The sequence below is a fragment of the Hyperolius riggenbachi genome, chromosome 8 (genome assembly GCF_040937935.1).
Source record: "Hyperolius riggenbachi isolate aHypRig1 chromosome 8, aHypRig1.pri, whole genome shotgun sequence".
Lineage (NCBI taxonomy): Eukaryota > Metazoa > Chordata > Amphibia > Anura > Hyperoliidae > Hyperolius > Hyperolius riggenbachi.
In genome coordinates this window covers 201,223,581-201,245,377 of record NC_090653.1, presented here as the reverse complement: position 1 = coordinate 201,245,377, position 21,797 = coordinate 201,223,581, and the positions used below count along the sequence as shown (strand labels likewise).

Below are 21,797 nucleotides of genomic sequence, written 5' to 3'. Positions count from 1 at the left end.
GCTTTATGTTTAGGGTGATTGTCCTGCTAGAAGGCGAACCTCCGCCCCAGTCTCAAGTCTTTTGCAGACTCCAAGAGGTTTTCTTCCAAGATTGCCCTGTATTTGGCTCCATCTATCTTCCCATCAACTCTGACCAGCTTCCCTGTCCCTGCTGAAGAGAAGCACCCCCAGAACATGATACTGCCACCACCATAATTGACAGTGGGGATGGTGTGTTCAGAGTGATGAGCAGTGTTAGTTTTCCGCCACACATAGGCTCATATGCAATTCACTTTTTCACCTGAGTTTTCTCCTAGGTGATAACTTTAAACTTGCCAATACAATTTCTTTTAAGCCACCAGCAAGCAAGAAAATACTCCAAATAATTTTGATAGTACTTTCTCACCTACTTTTTGGTACTTTTTAAGTTGAAAAGTGCTGGAAAGTTATTTTAAATTGAAGATGAAAAATTATCTCCTAGGAGAAAACTCAGGAGAAAAAGTGAATTGCATAAGGCCCATAGCGTTTTGCATTTTGGCCAAAAAGTTCAATTTTGGTCTCATCTGACCAGAGCACCTTCTTCCACATGTTTGCTGTGTCCCCCACATAGCTTGTGGCAAACTGCAAACGGGACTTCTTATGCTTTTCTGTTAACAATGGTTTTTTGCCACTCTTCCATAAAAGCCAATTTTGTGCAGTGCATGACTAATAGTTGTCCTATGGACAGATTCCCCCACCTGAGCTGTAGATCTCTGCAGATCATCCAGAGTCACCATGGGCCTCTTGACTGCATTTCTGATCAGAGCTCTCCTTGTTCGGCCTGTGAGTTTAGGTGGACTGTCTTGTCTTGGTAGGTGTACAGTTGTGCCATACTCCTTCCATTTCTGAATGATCATTTGAACAGTGCTCCGTGAGATGTTCAAGGTTTTGGAAATCTTTTTGTAGCCTAAGCCTGCTTTAAATTTCTCAATAACTTTATCCCTGACCTGCCTGGTGTGTTCTTTGGACTTCATGGTGTTGTTGCTCCCAATATTATCTTAGACAACCTCTGAGGCCGTCACAGAGCAGCTGTATTTGTACTGACATTAGATTACACACAGGTGCACTCTATTTAGCCATTAGCACTCATCAGGCAATGTCTATGGGCAACTGACTGCACTCAGACCAAAGGGGGCTGAAAAATTATGCACACCCCACTTTGCAGTTATTGATTTGTAAAAAATGTTTGGAATCATGTATGATTTCCGTTCCACTTCTCATGTGTACACCACTTTGTATTGGTCTTTCATGTGGAATTGTTTGTGGCAGTAATGTGACAAAATGTGGAAAACTTCAAGGGGGCCGAATACTTTTGCAAGCGACTGTAAGTACGTGTTTGTGTGTCTGTATACATACAGTGGTTTGCAAAAGTATTCGGCCCCCTTTCCACATTTTGTCATATTACTGCCACAAACATTAATCAATTTTATTGGAATTCCACGTGAAAGACCAATACAAAGTGGTGTACACGTGAGAAGTGGAATGAAAATCATACAGGATTCCAAACATTTAAAAAAAAAAAACTGCAAAGTGGGGTGTGCGTAATTATTCAGCCCACTGAGTCAATACTTTGTAGAACCACCTTTTGCTGCAATTACAGCTGCCAGTCTTTTAGGGTATGTCTCTACCAGCTTTGCACACCTAAAGACTGAAATCCTTGCCCATTCTTCTTTGCAAAACAGCTCCAGCCCAGTCAGATTAGATGGACAGCGTTTGTGAACAGCAGTTTTCAGATCTTGCCACAGATTCTCGATAGGATTTAGATCTGGACTTTGACTGAGCCATTCTAACACATGGATATGTTTTGTTTTAAACCATTCCATTGTTGCCCTGGCTTTATGTTTAGGGTCGTTGTCCTGCTTGAAGGTGAACCTCCACCCCAGTCTCAAGTCTTTTGCAGACTCCAAGAGGTTTTTGTTTCAAGATTGCCCTGTATTTGGCTCCATCCATCTTCCCATCAACTCTGAGCTGACCAGCTTCCCTGTCCATGCTGAAGAGAAGCACCCCCAGAGCATGATGCTGCCACCACCATATTTGACAGTGGGTATGGTGTGTTCAGAGTGATGTGCAGTGTTAGTTTTCCACCACACATAGCGTTTTGCATTTTGTCCAAAAAGTTCCATTTTGGTCTCATCTGACCAGAGCACCTTCTTCCATATGTTTGCTGTGTCCCCCACATGGCTTGTGGCAAACTTGACTTCTTATGCTTTTCTGTTAACAATGGCTTTCTTCTTGCCACTCTTCCATAAAGGCCAACTTTGTATAGTGCATGACTAATAGTTGTCCTGAGCTGTAGCTCCCCCACCTGAGCTGTAGATCTCTGCAGCTCGTCCAGAGTCACCATGGGCCTCTTGACTGCATTTCTGATCAGCACTCTCCTTGTTCAGCCTGTGAGTTTAGGTGGACAGCCTTGTCTTGGTAGGTTTACAATTGTGCCATACTCCTTCCATTTCTGAATGATCACTTGAACAATGCTCCGTGGGATGTTCAAGGCTTTAGAAATCTTTTTGTAGCCTAAGCCTGCTTTAAATTTCTCAATAACTTTATCCCTGACCTGTCTGGTGTGTTCTTTGGACTTCATGGTGTTGTTGCTCCCAGTTTTCTCTTAGACAACCTCTGAGGCCGCCACAGAGCAGCTGTATTTGTACTAACATTAGATTACACACAGGTGCACTCTATTTAGTCATTAGCACTCATCAGGCCATGTCTATGGGCAACTGACTGCACTCAGACCAAAGGGGGCTGAATAATTACGCACACCCCACTTTGCAGTTATATATTTGTAAAAAATGTTTGGAATCATGTATGATTTTCGTTCCACTTCTCACGTATACACCACTTTGTATTGGTCTATCACGTGGAATTCCAATGAAGTTGATTCACGTTTGTGGCAGTAATATGACAAAATGTGGGAAACTGGAAAACTTCAAGGGGGCCGAATACTTTAGCAAAACACTGTATGTATGTGTATATATATATATATATATATATATATATATATATATATATATATATATATATATATATATATATATATATATATATATATATATATATATATATACATACATACACACACATACTAGTACACCTTTTTTAAGGAACTATTTAGTAGTTTCCATGAAGAGGATTCAATCAGCTTCCCGTCTGCAGAGCAGGTTGCACATAAGCTACTCTACACCAACAAAAGTCTTAGGTATCAGGGATCCCAAAAGACCCTGTGCTCAACAACTTTGAGCACTGGTCCTCTGAGGGTGTTACATGGTAATGTGATAATAGCTTTTAATCAGATTTTGAGAGGTGAGACAATTAAAAAATTGAACCATGGAGAAGGTGTACAAATCGATTTCTAAAATTACTAGGAAACCATTTCTGGTAACAAAGAATCAAAACTATTTTCATCTTAAAGCAAATGTGATTACAACATATCAAGTGAGCTTGTTTTATTAGAGAAAAACAGCAACCTGTTTTGTATTTTTTTTTTTCATTTATTTGATTACAAAGGTAGTGAATGCAATGTCACCTGCCGTGATGATGACAAAAAAGAAGTGGTAATAATGCCACCCAATATTACAGAAGCAAATCTCCAGCACTGGATGAACCCAACAAGAGTACAGGTCAGTCATAATTAGCAAACGGGTAAAAAGTTATAATATAATGAATAAAAGTATTTTTCTAAACCTTGCTCAAGCTTTTTCCTTAGGAGTCATATTTTTGGGAAAATTAAAAGTAAAAGAAAATTGCCATTCAAATGTAAGGTGTCATTGGCTTTGATTTAAATGATAAAGTCTTGCAGTAATCTAAATATAGTAACATAAAAGCATTACTTTCATCCTTGAATGTATAACAGTGGTGGATGTAGCCAGGTGCAGGCATAATGCTTGCCATGGGCGCCGGCCTCTAGGGGGCGCAGTTTGGCTGGTAGACATGTTGTGCTGTAGCTAAGAGAGCTGGGAGGAAGTTCTGTGTGTGTGTATCTGCTGGTGGCTCAGCCTCCCTCTCCCTTAACTCTCTCTTGAACGGAGAGAGCATGAAAGTTCTGCCAGAGGTATGAGGATGAATGCAGCCTGAATCTGAACCTATGGTAGCAGGAGCATGTGCTTACAGAGCTGGCTAAGCTGCAGCTTAGGATGGAGGTACGGCACACAGACCTAAAGCAGGAAGAAGAAAGTGCCTTATCAGTTATCTAATTCACTATCAGGACAAAGCAGGAGGCAATAAATGCTCCTTCCAGGTTCCCTCTCCCAAACCTCTTCTAGTAATCACACTGTAGAGGCATTTTGCAGACACTGCTGCTTCTACATAGTAGTAAGTAAGCAGCTACTCAGTGTAGATTGTTGTTACACTATAGCTTGGAACAGACAGGCAAGGAAAAACTTTGGACTCACTGCAATTTCCTGAATGTGAATTCGGATGGGAAATTGCAGCCTATTGAAATCAAAAGGCTGGTTCCAAATTCACATGTGGGGAAAAGAATCTGAAGCTACAGCAGACTTTTAGACAACACATCCAATTTCCCATAGCCGTGCATTGCACGACTAGAGGGATTCACATGCCAAATCGCATGAGCAGAAGTACAACTGATCCTTCTACAAGATGTTAAATACTAATGTAGCATATGTGCATCTTACATGCAATTCCATTTATATATCCTGCACACCAGGTCACTAAATGACAATTGATGAACAAGCACATAGTAGACTAGTCTAAACTGCTTAGTTAATTGAGGCCATTGTGTTCTTCACAAATCATCCCTCTGGATGCTACTTGCTTGAATCCTACTCTGTTGTTTCTCATCCCTTATGCATAAGTTACTCCATGCTATTGCAAAGCAACGTGTCTGTACAAATCTTGCACCCCAAATTGTCTTTTTTAATATGTATCAGGCCTCTTGCACACTGCAAGCGATTCCGATTCAGATTCCGCTTTTTAATCAGTTTTTACATCCGATTCAGATTCCGATTTGCAGTTTGCTCCCTGCACACTGCAAATCTGAATCGGAATCGGAAGTAAAAACCGATTAAAAAGCGGAATCTGAATCGGAATCGCTTGCAGTGTGCAAGAGGCCTCAGCCTTATTGACCTCAGCACTTGCTTGTGTTGCTCTGTTGCATGTGTTTTAACCACTTGCCGACCGCACGCTTATACCGTGCGTCGGCAAAGTGGCAGCTGCAGGACCAGCGACGCAGTACTGCGTCGCCAGCTGCAGGCTGATTAATCAGGAAGCAGCCGCTCGCACGAGCGGCTGCTTCCTGTCAAATCACGGCGGGGGGCTCCGTGAATAGCCTGCGGGCCGCCGATGGTGGCTCGCAGGCTAAATGTAAACACAAGCGGAAATAATCCGCTTTGTTTACATTTGTACGGCGCTGCTGCGCAGCAGCGCCGTAAGGCAGATCGGCGATCCCCGGCCAATCAGCGGCCGGGGATCACCGCCATGTGACAGGGGACGTCCTGTCACTGGCTGCACAGGACAGATAGCGTCCTGTGCAGCCCGGATCACCGGGGAGGGGACAGGTAGGAGAGGGAGGGGGGAATTTCGCCGTGGAGGGGGGCTTTGAGGTGCCCCCCCCGCCAGCCACACGCAGACAGAAGAGATCAGACCCCCCCCCTGCACATCATCCCCATAGGGGGGAAAAAAGGGGGGCAATCTGATCTCTCTGCCTGCACCCTGATCTGTGCTGGGGGCTGTAGAGCCCACCCAGCACAGATCACTAATAACCACGCTGGTCCTTAAGGGGGGGTAAAGGGTGGGTCATCAAGTGGTTAAAGAAATTCACCTGTGTTGCTCTCTGTTGTAATAGTGCTCCCATTCAGTAACACTGAATAAAGAAGCACTGTGTTGCAAATGAAAATACATGCAGCAGTGCCTAAATGTGTCAGACAGTGCTATCTTGATGTCATTTGGATTCCGCGGAAATGCAATTTCCGAATTTCCGATTGGAAATTGCATTTCCATATCAAAATTCAGAAATCGGTAATGCAAGTGCGGTATGTGGATTTTCGCGGAAATTTTCATGGAAATTTCAGCCGATAATAACATCAATTTTCCCAAAACCTACAAGGTCTTTTTTGAAATAATTTTTTCCTCTTGTTCCTACTTTTCTGCTTAACATTCCCTGAGAATTTGGTGTTTCTAGCACCTATGGAAACTTTGCTATTAACCTCTTAAGTCGGCATCATACCGCATAGCGGTTCCAATACGGATTTTCGCGGTAATTTCTGCCGATTTTCTCAAAAACTACATGGTCTTTTTAAAATATTTTTTTTCCTCTTGTTTCCACTTTTCGGCTTAACATACCCTGAAAATTTGGTGTTTCTAGAACTTACATGGTCTTTGCTATTAACCGCCAAAGTTGGCTTCTGTTGACTGTAATGTAAAATGCAGAAAATTCACATTACCGAAATGCGGTATGATTCTGACTTTAGACGTTAATAGCAAAACCCCCACATATGTTAGAAACACCACATTTTCAAGGAATGTTAACTAGATAAGTGGGAACAAGAGGAAAATAAATATTTCAAAAAGACCTTGTAGTTTTTTGAGAAAATCGATGTTAAAGAGACACTGAAGCGAGACTAAATCTCGCTTCAGCTCTCATATATAGCAGGGGCACGTGTGCCCCTGCTAAAACGCCGCTATCCCGCGGCTAAACGAGGGTCCCTGACCCCCCAACCCACCCCCCGCAAAAGTTGGTCGCAAAGGTTGGTCGTAGAATATGCTTCCTAGAGGCAGGGCTAACGGCTGCAGCCCTGCCTCTCAGCGCGTCTATCAGACGCGCATCGCCGCCTCTCCCCCGCCCCTCTCAGTGAAGGAAGACTTAGAGGGGCAGGGGAGAGGCGGAGATACGCGCTGAAAGACGCACGTGGGGCAGGGCTGCGGCGGTTAGCCCTGCCCCAATGCGGAAGCGCTCCCCCGCATTACAGAGGGGATTTGGGGGGACAGGGACCCCCGTTAAGCCGCGGGATAGCGGCGTTTTAGCAGGGGCACACGTGCCCCTGCTATATATGAGGTCTGAAGCGAGATCTATTCTCGCTTCAGACTCTCTTTAAAATTGGCAAAAATGACCGCAAAAAATCTGCAATGGAACCACTATGCGGTATGACACCGACTTTAAAGGTTAATAGCAAAGCCCCCATAGGTAATAAAAGCACCAGATTTTCAGGAAATGTGAAGCAAACAAGTGGGAACAAGAAGAATCAAAAATATTTCAAAAAGACCTTGTATTTTTTGAGAAAATCAATGTTAAAGTTGGCGAATTACTGCGAAAATCTGCACCAGAATGCGGAAATTGTTAGCCGAAAGCGGAATCGGTAGTGGTAGTGGTAATTGGCAATGGCGAAAAGCGGATTTTCGGCAGAAATGGAAATTGGCATTTCCGACCATCCCTAGTCCCTGCATATCGCACACTGATACATGTTGCTGAAGTTGGCACAACAACACAAAAGTGTGCTTAGGTCCTAAGCTGCTCACCATCTTCTGTAGCACTCTGCAGAATACATAGTCATGTCACTGACTGTCCTCAGGAGCTCACAATCTAATCCTACCATAGTCATAGTCTAATATCCTACCATATTATTATTATGTATTTATATAACACTAACATCTTCTGCAGCACTTTACAGAGTACACAGTCATGTCACTCCTCAGACAAGCTCACAATCTAATCCTGCCATAGTCATAGTCCAATGTCCTACCATATTATTATTATGTATTTATATAGCATTAGCATAACATTTGGAAAATCAGACCGATGCATGTATCACACACACGTTTGATTTCTCCCCAAATATGAAAAAAGAGATTAAAAACTTGCATGGTGCTCACAATCTAATTTGCCATTGTCATAGTCTTATGTCCCTACCCTAATGTTTGGGTTCCTGGAAAGAGAGTGGGGGACATTTAACTTATTGGTATGTTTTTGGGATGGAACTAGATTTCCCAAATAAAGCCTACACATACACAAAGTTGGACATTGAACCCAGGATTCCAGTACTGTGAGGGAAAAATGTTAGCTATATAACTACCACTTTAACTTATCTATTCTCAAGTTATTGTTGTTATTTTGAGGAGGTAAGTGGTCAAGGGTCTGTGGGTTTTACCTTGCCAATTATGATGGTCAGGCAGGGGCGCAATTTTAGTGCTTGCCATAGGTGCCATTTACCCTTGATATGCCCCTGATGTACAGCATGTGTGTGTGCAGTATATATATGTACGCAGATGTACTGTAAATAATAAAAGAAGAAACCTAGTTCCAGAAATTTTTTTTCACATATTTAGAAGTATTATAAAGTGTCAACCATAAAAAAAGACAAGACATGGTTTTGGACAAAGAGGGATGCAAGATTATATAATTTGCCTTTTGAGGAATTTCTTTACAAACTAGGAAGCAGCAGTTAAAGCAAAGTATTTAATAACAGACCTAAATGCAGGGAGAGAAGTAGAAAAAAAAACTGTACATTGTCCTCTGTTAATTTATAAGCTGAACCAACAATGTTGAACATTTTTAAGATGAATCAAATGATGTAATTAAAAATGCTGGAAGAAATATCAACATCATATATGCAGACAACACAAATGTGGATACTGAACGTGAGGAAGAGTTGAAAAGCATGTTCATGAGAGTTAAGAGGGTAGAGGGTAATGGGCAAAACCTTTCTTGCTGCCAACATGAAAAAAAGCATGAATATCATGTCGAATTCTATTGATCTATAGGCAGATACCTATAAAAGGGGAAAAGATTAAATAATACTAATGTTTATTAGCTTAGGCCTGAAGATCTCTGCAGTTTGTGACTGTTGCCATAAAATTAAAAGATAGTTGGGAGGAAAGCTCTTGCAAATCTGAAAAAGAGATGAAACCGTATAAATATCAATTTATCATCGAAGCTCAGGACAGCTAAAACTGTGATATCTCTAATAGTAGCAATGGCTGTGAAAGCTGAGCTATAAATGAGGCAATGAGACTGATTTGCTGAGCCAAAGTATTGTGATTGTTATCCTTTAGTTAGTTATGCACCACCCAAAGTAAACGCTAGCTAATGTACATCCTGCCAAGCCTGCAATGCAGAAAACTTGGAAATACTAGTTAGGGCAAAGCCTTTTTTCCCAAATATTACCTAACCCACATATGTGTCCCTCAAAAAGAAAAGGGGACTAATGAGTGGAGCTAGTGATGACCGTAATGTGCTAATTATAATTTTGTGAAATTTCTTGTAATTTTGATTGTAAATGAAAAATCATAATTGCAAAAAACTACATAAAATTTTGGGTAATTAAGACCATCAAATTTAAAATACACAAAAAATACACCAAATTTTCCTAGTTACAATAATTTTCATGACAACATTTTTGTAATTACGATCATTTTCTGTAATTAAAAATATTTTGGTGCTGAATTTTTGTGTAAAACACAAAAATGATGATTTCATGTTACTTGTAATTTTGTGTAATTTTTCTCGTAAAACACAAAATTTTACGTAACACGAAATTAACCACTTGAGGAACGCAGTGTTAAACCCCCCTAAAGACTTGGCCATTTTTTGTAAGGCCTCGCTGCAGGGCCGCACATGTCAGCACACAAGTGCTTTTCTCCCCACCAACAGAGCTTTCTGTTGGTGGGGTCTGATCGCTCCATCAATGTTTTTTTTTTTTAATCAATATTTATGTTATTATTTTTTTTAAATAAAACTGCCTATTTTTTATTTATTTTACCTTCTCCCCTCCCTCCCCCCCCCCCCCCCTATCAGCTAATCACTGTGATCGGCTGTCATAGGATTCAGCCTATGACAGCGGATCACCCCCGAGCCTATCAGGGGGACAGCCGTGTCACACGGCTGTCCCCAGTACAGCGCTGCCTTAGATTGCAGCGCAGTAGTAAGTAAAAAGATGGCGGTTTCGCTGTCTAACAGTGATCACCGCTGGGAGACTGAAGGCGGAGCTCCGTCATCCAACGGAGATGTGGTGCATCGACACGTGCGATCTCCTGCACTCCCCGCCCCCAGAACCTTACGCCAATCGGTGATAGGCGGTCCTGGGGCGGCTGCTGCATCCACGCCAATTGCCGTGGAGCGGTCTTTAAGCACAAAATAACACACAGCATTCTATTGTACCTTGTTCCAGCTTTCTTCTCCTCCTGTCGTGTATACCAGTATTTCAGTATCCCTCTGTAGTACATTCCAGCTTTCAAGTCCTCCCTCTAGTATATTCCAGCTTTCCATTGTCCTTGAGACAGATCCCAACATTCCAGTGTCAATTACAGTCTATTTCAGCATTCCAGCTCACCCTGTAATGCGTTTCAGTGCCTCCTGCAGTTTAATCCAGCATTCTATTTCCCCATGTAATGTATTCCAGTATTCCAGCATACCCTGTAGTGTATTCCAGCATCCCTGTGATGTGTTACAGATGTCCAGTGTGTAGTTAAGGGCATTTTTGTTTTTTAGTATCCTCTGTATTCTAGAATCCCAGCATTTTTTGCAGTGTATTCCAACATTGCAGACCTTCCTGTAATGAATTTGAATATTCCAGTGTGGACAATTGGAACACATCACAAAGACACTGGAATGCTGAAATGCAATATAGGGCATATTGCACTTCAGCATTCCAGTGTCTTTTGATGTGTTCCAGTTCTTCAGTATTCCATGTAGTGTATTTAAGCTTATCAATATCCCCTGTAGTGTGTGCCAACATTTCAGCCCCTAGTAAAATAGTCCATCTTTTCAACATTTCCATATTCTTCTGTAGTGTACTCCAGCATTTCAGTTATCTTCCAGTATATTCCACTTTTTTGGTACCCCTTGTGATTAGCAATCCACTGCCCCTGCAGTTTATACCAGCATTACAGTGTGCCAGTGTAGTCTATTTCACCTTTTTGCTGTCTCTATGTTTTTTTGCCAGCCTTACAGCATTTTCTGTAGTGTATTCCACAATTCCAGCACCTCCAGGTGGATGTTATTACTGTTTCTGCAGTGGTTTAACTCCCCCTTCCAATTTAGAAAAAAAAGTGGTCAAAAAGTGTTAAATAAAGTGCAGTAAATGTGAAAACTGATAAAGTGCTCATAGACAGTCATGCTCGAATGTACCCAAATTCGATTCGAGAACATTCAAATTCGGGTCCGGGTCAAATTCGGATTCGGCCATGATCAGAACCATAGAATTCGATTTGAATTCGAGTCGTGATCGGTAATTGAATTCGGGTAATAGTCGTGATCACAAATTCGGATGGCCTTAAAGCATTTTTTTTAAAAGGAAATCACAATTACATAGGTGTAATTTTAAAAAAAATTATGGAAAACTATCCTCCTCCTCCTCCTCCTCTTCTTCTTCCTCCTCCTCCTCCTCTTCTTCCTCCTCCTCCTCCTCGTGTTCACATTCTTCCTCTTGTACCCAATTTAATGTTTTTTCCCGTACAGAACTCAACTGTTGTAACATTTTTTCTTCAACAGCATAGCTAAATTTGTGGCGTAATAGCTAGTGGCGCATGGCAGCAGTGCATAATTCTGTGGACCCTGGCGGCAGGAACACAGACAGCAGGAGGTTAAATGCAGCAGCTACTCCCTCCTCTACAACTCTGTGGTCAGTGGCTGGTGGCGGACCAGGCACAGACCTGCTGGTGCTGCCAGTGGCTGCAGCAATGGCGCTGCCTCTCCTGGTGGTGCCTCGCCCTCTACCTCTGCAAGTCATACAAACACAATAAGAAAAAAAATAAAAAATAAATAAAATATATGGCAGTCACAGATGACAGTCACAGATCACAACAGATGCTGGCCTGGCCTGTGAAGTAACTATTACATAGTAGTAGTGAAGCCTGCGGCACTAAATAAACTCACAGACTATAGCAGTACAAATTAAGTAAACTAGTACGTAGGTAACAACTAACAATAATCCCTAGTAGTAGTGTAGTAGTCGATAACTAACTCGTGTGACAGTCAGACAGTGACAATAAAAGTCTGTCACACACGGATGCAATCAATAGGGTATATTTGACTATCAATATAGTCAAAATGTGAGTGGACAAGCCTTAACCCCTTTTGATCTTTAGTTGCGGAGAAACTTTAATAAGTATCAAGCCTGACTTTGCTCTATTCTCCAACTCCAATGCCAGGGCCAGTTTAAGCTGCACCCAGAGCCCCTGAGCTGCCTGCCATCACCCAGGTGGTCTCCCTGTGACTCGCTGGGGCCCCTGCATGATTTGTGGCTTCATTGCTACTCATCTGAACCAGTACACTGCTCCACCTATGCTCCATCTTTACCCCCTCTGCCTCTTCTCCATGACCCAGTGCAGGTTATGCCTAAGTATCCTGCACCAGGTCATGGAAAAAGGGCAGGCAGCAGGGATGAATACAGAGCACAGACAGAGCAGCCCACTGGGACAGGTGAGTTACAATGAAGCCACAAATTAGTAGTCCCGGGTAGCAGTTGGGGGAGACCACCTGGGGGTCTGACAGCATTGGTGGGGGCCAGCAGCAGTAGTTGGAGGCCCTGGGGTAATTGCCCCCTTTGCCTTAATGGCAGCACTGGCCCTGTGTATGGCAGAATGCTCAGAGAGGTGAGGCTAAACACTAGAAAGCATGAGGCACTATGCTTAGATGACAAATCATTGATATGAGGTAGAAATGGATAATTTTCCATTTCTAACATATATAGCTTTACCCAGCTACAGCTACATAAAAAAGGGCTTTCTACCCTTCAGATATAAAAATGTAAATGTTGATCCACTGATTTGTCTGATTAATAGAAGTCATGAAGTCATTTATTTTTTTGTTTGCCTTAATCTCAGTCAACTGGAGTTAATAAAATAATGTTCGTATAAAGGATTTTTAGCTGTGCAGTATGGTACTAGATTATAGTTACAAGGAGGGTCTCACTAGAATAGCCCAGTACAGGGTTTTGTTTATTTTCAGTTCAGGTAAAACTAGTTGTTTTCATGTTGTGGTGCCAGCATGCTTGTGTTTTTATGACACTTTGTTTTGTCCTCTTTATAGAAAATTATTTGCACAGGAAGACACCAGTGGTACCCTCCCCCAGAGGAGCTTCACTGCATTAAAAGATGTGAGGTAAGAAAGAAATGTCTTTAAGTCTTTCAAAATAGGGTACATTACATGTATTTATATATACAACAATATTTTGTAATAATTATAATGCAAATAAATAAATACATCTGATGACGCAAACACTTGTGCATAAAGGCAGGCATCATGCTCTGTCTCTCCTTCCCATTGGTCAGACTCCACCTCGGAGGCATCCAAATTTTGCTTAAAGTGAATGGAAATCCATTTTTAAATAAAAAAAGTCAGATAGTCACCTAGGGAGAGGGAGGCTCTGGGTCCCATAGAGCGTCCCCTCTCCTCTCCCGGTCCCCGCTGTTGTCCTGGCTCCCCCGTAGCGGTATTCAACCGTTTCGGTCAAATACCGCTGTTTCTCGGCCGAAGGAAGGCTTCGCAAATGCTTCGGGAGCCTGAGTGCTCCCGAAGACGGGCCGCTCTACACTGTGCATGCACGAGCGCCCTCTATGATGCACTCGCAGGTGCGCAGTATGGAGCCGCCTGTCTTCGGGAGGACTCGGCTTCCGAAGTCCCCTCGGCAGGGGATGTGAACTGGGGTGGCAGCGCAGTACGGAGGGCACTGGGAGAGGAGAGGGAAGGCTCATTAGGACTGAGCCTTCCCTCCCCTTAGGTGAGTATCTGTTTTTTTTTATTTTCATATGGCTTCCTATTAACATCTCCGGATGGATAATTAGACTTTGCAGCAGAGGGAGAAGTAGGAGAAGGAGGTATATCTACACTTCTGCTTTGAAATCCCTGTGAACCCTCTGTCTGGCACTGGGAGGAAGAGGGGGTGCTATTACATGACCCAGGCCAGGTCATGTAGTCCACTAACTGTTCTGCATAGTGTGGTAGTAATGGACCCCCACCACCACCATCAGCAGTATGAAGATTTCTGAGGCCTGGATAGCTTCTTGGTTCTTGCTGCACAAGCCAACACAAAGCACTTTCCCTAATACCCCAGACAAAGCTACCCCTTCCTCTGTAACTCAGCATAGTTGGTAATTTTTTTGCATCACACCCTGCAAACAACTTGTGCACTACTATCCTGAACTGTGATGAGGTGAACTCACATTTGCCCTCAATGCTATATATTGTTATAGAAAACAACATCAATTTGTAATTTTCTGTCAAGAAGACCTGTTGTGTTATGCGGCAGTATAACACCCTGCAAAATAAAAATGATGCTACTATATCGACAATTCAACTGTGATGATGAGGAGTAGTACTGGCCTACAATGCAATATATTATTATAGATGAAAAAATAAATGTGTTATTTTTGTCAAAGAAGATCTGTTGTGTTATTTGGCAACATTACATTCTGTGAACAATGTTTGTGCTACTATCAACTACTAAACTTTGAGGAGGAAGAGGAACACTGTGCAGCAGCACCACACCATGTGAACAAGTTTTGCACTACTATAAACAATTCTAATGTGATGAGAAGAGTGTATGTATTAGTATGCTGCGGGTGAGTTGGGCGCTGGGAGAGCAGAATGATGATTCTCCCTGCTGCCGCAAAACTCCCTGGCGGCATTAAATACTATTCCCCCTCCGAGTCGTCATAACTCAGAGAGGTGTAATTTGGGGTCAGATGATCAACGGAGCCCCGAATTACTCTTATGTGCCCCGCGCAGCAATGTTATGTTGTGCCTGGTTTCAGCGGCCAGCACTGAGCGCCATGCGCCAAAAGCACCTGCTTCAGAACGAACACTGGCTACAGTGCTAGATATTATAGATAACAAAATACATTTGTATTTTTTATGACCAAGAACACCTGTTGTCATTAGTGATGGGCCAAACCGTTCGCCTGGCGAACCTCTCTGGGCCTCTTACTACTTCCGGGTCGCAATGACCCGGAGTAGTACACCTGCGCTGCCCGGCGGAGCGCGTCCTAGATCGCGCTCCTGTTGCCGGTCACTCTCTGCACATGAGCGTGACGTTACTCATGACGTCACGCACACGCACAGAGAGTGTCTGGCAACAGGAGCGCGATCTAGGACGCGCTCCGCCAGGCAGCGCAGGCGTACTACTCCACATTGTCATATGCAGCAGTTTCACACCCTGCAAACAACTTTTACCCATTATTAGCAACTCAACTGAGGAGGAGGAAAATAATATAGCAGGATAAAACCCTGGCTGTAACATCCTGACTATAATGTTCAGCTCAGCAGATTACAGGAGCATATGTAAAAGTACACCAGTCAGCCTGTCTACCTACCCATCTATCTTTCTATTTATCAGGGGTTATTCTATCTATCTATTTACCTACCTACCTATCTATCAGCAATGATATAATCTACCTACCTATCTAGTTATCTATCTGCAATTATATTATTTATCTTTCAAGATATCAATCTATCAGAACTAACACTATCTATCTACTGTATCTGTTCATCAGCAGCACAGCAACATCACAACATATTAACATAATCTGCAGCCATTGACACAGAGGAGACCAATTCACAAGTGCGGAAGACAGCCCTCTGATTATATACAGGTCCTTGTAAAAAAATTAGCATATTGTGATAAAGTTCATTATTTTCTGTAATGTACTGATAAACATTAGACTTTCATATATTTTAGATTCATTACACACAACTGAAGTAGTTCAAGCCTTTTATTGTTTTAATATTGATGATTTTGGCATACAGCTCATGAAAACCCAAAATTCCTATCTCAAAAAATTTGCATATTTCATCCGACCAATAAAAGAAAAGTGTTTTTAAAACAAAAAAAGTCAATCTTTAAATAATTATGTTCAGTTATGCACTCAACACTTGGTCGGGAATGCTTTTCCTGAAATGACTGCTTCAATGCGGCGTGGCATGGAGGCAATCAGCCTGTGGCACTGCTCAGGTGTTATGGAGGCCAAGGATGCTTTGATAGCAGCCTTAAGCTCATCCAGAGTGTTGGGTCTTGCGTCTCTCAACTTTCTCTTCACAATATCCCAAAGATTCTCTATGGGGTTCAGGTCAGGAGAGTTGGCAGGCCAATTGAGCACAGTAATACCATAGTCAGTAAACCATTTACCAATGGTTTTGGCACTGTGAGCAGGTGCCAGGTCGTGCTGAAAAATTAAATCTTCATCTCCATAAAGCTTTTCAGCAGATGGAAGCATGAAGTGCTCCAAAATCTCCTGATAGCTAGCTGCATTGACCCTGCCCTTGATAAAACACAGTGGACCAACACCAGCAGCTGACATGGCACCCCAGACCATCACTGACTGTGGGTACTTGACACTGGACTTCAGGCATTTTGGCATTTCCCTCTCCCCAGTGTTCCTCCAGACTCTGGCACCTTGATTTCCGATTGACATGCAAAAGTTGCTTTCATCTGAAAAAAGTACTTTGGACGACTGAGCAACAGTCCAGTGCTGCTTCTCTGTAGCCCAGGTCAGGCGCTTCTGCCGCTGTTTATGGTTCAAAAGTGGCTTGACCTGGGGGGCACATTTCCCATGTGCTGCAAGAGATCCATCATCATCCCTGTCCCAAAAAACCAGGGACTCTGACTTCAATAACGAGAGGCCCATGGTCCTAACATCCATCATCATGAAGACCTTTGAAAGAGTGGTTCTGGCACTCCTTAAACTGTCTACATCACACCTACTGGACCCGTTCCAGTTTGTGTATAAAGAGAACAGGTCCACCAATGACACCATCAATATCTGCCTGGAGCTCATCAGTGACCATTTGGACAAATCAGACTCGTACACCAGGATCCATATACAGCATTTCAGCTTAGCCTTTAATACCATCTATCCCCCGCACACAACAGAACAATCTGGCGGCACTCGACATCCATCCTACCCTATGCCTATGGATCACAGACTTCCTGACTAACAAGTTGTCAAGCTGGGTGATATCTCCTTATATAATCAAGGGTCTCCAACACGGGTTCCCCACAAGGCTGAATCCTGTCTCTGATCGTATTGTCCCTCAACACAAACAACTGCAGATCAATGGCAAACACTGTCAAGGTCATCAAATTCAATAACCACACCATCATCCTTGGTCTTGTAACCAAAAAGGGTGAGCAGGCCTACCATCAGCAGGTTGACAGAATATGCCACTGGTGTAGAGAAAAAAGGCTGGTCCTCAACACAGCCAAAACCATGGATAGGATCATCATCTTCAGGAAGGATGCTCCCACCCCTCTTCCAATCTACAATGATGGCACAGAGGTTGAAAGAGTATCCTGCACCCACCTCCTAAGCACAGCCATCTCCAAGGACCTGAGTTGGAAGGCAAATACCTCCTCCACCCAGAGAAAAGTCCAGCAGAGAAAATTCTTCTTTTGCCAACTTAAGAAGTTCGGTTTGGCCCAGGAGCTTCTGACGAGCTTCTAAACTGCAACCATTGAATCTGTCCTCTGCTCGTTCATCCTGGTGTGGTACTTCTCCACCAGGGACAGATACAAACTACAGAGGGTTATCAGATCAGGGGAGAGTATCATTGGGAAACCCCTCCTCTCACTGAACCTCATGTACAACTCCAGACTGTGCTCCAGAGTGTTAATGGTTGCCAACAACTCCTCACACCCAGGTCACTGCTTCTTCATCCAATTCCCACCAGTCCAATTCCCACCAGGCCATACGTTTCAGGCCATCTCCACAAGGACTGAAAGGCAACCTCTTGAACTCCCTCCATGTCCTCCCTCCTCCAGAGTCTCTCCCTTTCTCCCCCATAAACTGAGACTGTTGCTGCTCTTACCAATAGACTGTCTGGTGTAAAACTGCCTAGTGTAACACTGTTTAAATGTATCTTACCACTGCTGCTTATCATGCTTTTTCTTATTACTTATGTCTTTCCTTTATCATTTTCCAGGGATATTTTTATTTGTACTTCTACTCTGAGCCATGTTATGTGCCAAACCAAATTCTGGGCATGTCACAGTCATGTTCAGGAAATAAAATAAATTCTAAAGATCTAAATAGATCTTGATTCTGAAATACTAACATAGCTTCCCCAGGGGGTCTCTCTTTACATTTTAATGGAGTTACTCTTAAATTATTTTGGGTAGTGTGGTATCAAGCCTAAAATAGCTGGCACATTCAAATGGAGATTTTCAATTCTACATAACAATGAATAAGTATCTTGTAGTGAAATCAAGAAGTTAAGGTAGATGATGGCCACCAACTTATCCTCTTCCTGGAATTCTCAAAGAGAGCATTGCCATGTGGGAGCATTGGTATTAGCTTAAGAGGAAAGAATAAACACATCTCGATTAACTCAAACAAACTCAATCTCACAGCAAATCGGCCCCAATCTTACGTCACAATATTCTTTCAAAACCGGCACTAAAGTTTGCAGTGTTGCTAACTTGTTACATAGTTACATAGTTATTTGGGTTGAAAAAAGACATACGTCCATCGAGTTCAACCAGATAACAAAGTACAACACCAGCCTGCTCCCTCACATATCTCTGTCGATCCAGAGGAAGGCGAAAAACTCTTACAAGGCATGGTCCAATTAGCCCCAAAAGGGAAAAAAATTCCTTCCTGACTCCAGATGGCAATCAGATAAAATCCCTGGATCAACATCACTGGGCATTACCTAGTAATTGTAGCCATGGATGTCTTTCAATGCAAGGAAAGCATCTAAGCCCCCTTCAAATGCAGGTATAGAGTTTGCCCTAACTACTTCCTATGGCAATGCATTCTACATCTTAATCACTCTTACTGTACAGAACCCTTTCCTAAATAAATGGCTAAAACGTTTTTCCTCCCTGCACAGATCATGTCCTCTAGTCCTTTGAGAAGGCCTTGGGACAAAAAGCTCATCCGCCAAGCTTTTATATTGCCCTCTGATGTATTTATCCCCTCTAAGGCTTCTTTTATCTAGACTAAATAAACCCAGTTCATCTAACCTTTCTTGGTAAGTGAGACCTTCCATCCCACGTATCAATTTTGTTGCTCGTCTCTGCACCTGCTCTAAAACTGCAATATCTTTCCTGTAATGTGGTGCCCAGAACTGAATTCCATATTCCAGATGTGGCCTTACTAGAGAGTTAAACAGGGGCAATATTATACTAGAATCTCGAGTTTTTATTTCCCTTTTAATGCATCCCAAAATGTATTTAGCTTTAGCTGCAGCGGCTTGGCATTGAGTGCGATTATTTAACTTGTTGTCGATGAGTACTCCTAAGTCCTTCTCCAAGTTTGATGTCCCCAACTGTATCCCATTTATTTTGTATAGTGCTAGACCATTGGTATGACCAAAATGCATGACTTTACATTTTTCAACATTGAATTTCATCTGCCATTTATGTGCCCATATAACCATCCTATCCAGCTCCTGTTGCAATATGTCCCTATCTTCCTGAGAGTTGATGATTCTGTGCAATGTTGCATCATCTGCAAAAATAACAACATTGCTCACTACTGAATCTACTAGGTCATTAATAAATGAGTGGTGTCTAATAAATGACAGGGATACGCGGGGCACTCAGCATTAAATATTCAAATTCCCTGTCATTCAAGAAACCCTCACGCAAGCCGACCTTTAATAGGTCTCTCAATTCATCAGAGTAACGTTTGGTGGGGTCACCAGGAAACTTCGTATAGGTCACTCTATCACCCAAAGAGATGACCCGAACCTCCGATTTTCGGTTTGCGAACCGGGTTTGTGAACCTCCCACGAAAGTTTGCGCGAATTGAACCGCAATAGACTTCAATGGGGAGGCGAACTTGGAAAACTAGAAAAATTTATGCTGGCCACAAAAGTGATAGAAAAGATGTTTCAAGGGATCTAACACCTGGAGGGGGGCATGGCGGAGTGGGATACACGCCAAAAAGTCCCGGGGAAAAATCTGGATTTGACGCAAAGCAGCGTTTTAAGGGCCGAAATCACATTGAATGCTAAATTGCAGGCCTAAAGTGCTTTAAAACATCTTGCATGTGTATATATTAATCAGGGAGTGTAATTAGAGTACTGCTTCACACTGACACACCAAACTCACTGTGTAATGCACCGCAAACAGCTGTTTGTGTAGTGACGGCCGTGCTGGACTGGTGCGCACCATGGCCAGAGTGCAGGCCGTGGCGGTTTTCAAGTCCATATGGTCGCTGGGCTGAGGTAGCTGAATGACAGAACAGTGACTGTGCAGCTGATCAAATTTGATCAGCTTAGTCTTCGGGCAGGCCTGACCGTGCTTTGCAGACCACGTGGTCAGATGGTCCCTTGACCCAATGCTGTGCCAGAGATGACACCACTTGCCTTTCAACATCACGGTACAGTTTGGGTATCGCCTTTTTTGAGAAATAATTGCATATCTTCCACTGCGGTGTATGGATTTGCTTTTGTGTGCTGATTTCCCTCAGGTGGTCATCCCATTGCAGTTTGTGCTTTGTAATCATGTGCCTTCGTAAGGTAGTTGTCCCTACGAGGATCTTGGTCTTTCCAGGGCTCAATTTTTGGTGGCAGAGAATACAGATGGCATTGCTCTCATCTGAGGCAAACACACACAAAAATTTCCACACCGCTGAGTCCTGTGGTGATGGCACTTTGGTGGTGGCGGCAGACTGAGTGTCAAGTGGGGTGCCAGAATCAGAGCAGGAGGAGGAATATATGTCATGCTTCTGTGCGGAAGCTGAGAAAGATGAGGTTTTCTGTGTTAAATAGTCAACTACGTCCTGACAATATTGGGGGTTGATGGCATGTGCCGTCTTCTGAACACTGTACTTTGGTCGCAGGCCGCACAAAATCACGACAGCACGACCTCAAACAAACCTGCCAGGTGGCCTGCCTCTGCCTTTTGTTTTGTCCATATTGGGGGATAAAGTGAACAGTATGCACTGACTTGACTAATACAATGTGCAGTCAGTCACACAGGTGCAGTTAACAGGTATGCACTGACTGGTATATCACACTGTGTGCACTCACGTAGGTGGGTGGGTGCACTGGAGTGAACAACAGGTAGTAGGTATATCCAGGGATGGGTATTACATGTGCACCTGTCACACACAGACAGGTACCGGATAGGCACAGTGACACTGTGTGCGCTCACATAGGTAGGTGGGTGCACTGAAGTGAACAACAGGTAGTAGGTATATGCAGTGATGGGTATTACATGTGCACCTGTCACACACAGACAGGTACTGGATAGGCACAGTGACACTGCGTACCCTCACGTAGGTAGGTGGGCGCACTGAAGTGAACACAACAGGTAGTAGGTATATGCAGTGATGGGTATTACATGTGCACCTGTCACACACAGACAGGCACAGTGACACTGACTGACAGGGCTGTATATAATGCAAGTGGGCCACACAAAAAAAAATAGATCACAAGAACAAGATTAGCTCTCAAAAGAGCTGTTGAGGGGTGCTTTTTTTAGCAATAACAATCAGTCACGAGCAAGCTAACAAGCCTACAAGAGCCTAACTAAGCTTTCCCTATGAGAGTCTGCAGCAGCTATTCCTTCACTAATTACTGCAGGCACACGAGTGAGTCCACTGCCTGACGCTGTCTTCCTTTTATAAGGGGGAGTGGGGCTCCAGGAGGGAGTGTAGCCTAATTGGCTACAATGTGCCTGCTGACTGTGATTTAGAGGGTCAAAGTTGACCCTCATGATGCACTATGGGGGCAAACCGAACTTCCGGAAATGTTCCCGGTTTGCCGCGATCGCGAACCACGAAAGTCTGCTGGGAACCGTTCGCCGGCGAACCGTTCGGGCCATATCTAATCACCCATCAATTTGTTCAATTTGCCATTATATTGATCCCTATTGAGGACAACG

General features: G+C 43.2%; 1 protein-coding gene across 1 annotated transcript in view; it reads left to right on the top strand.

The window, feature by feature from the left end:
- The window catches only part of PAPPA (pappalysin 1), a 591,278-nt gene that overhangs the window by 554,487 nt on the left and 14,994 nt on the right, over positions 1–21,797 (top strand). The window contains exons 19-20 of the mRNA XM_068248107.1: positions 3,523–3,635; positions 12,998–13,069. Coding sequence (XP_068104208.1) covers positions 3,523–3,635; positions 12,998–13,069 — 185 coding nt within the window. The remainder of the gene's footprint in view (positions 1–3,522; positions 3,636–12,997; positions 13,070–21,797) is intronic.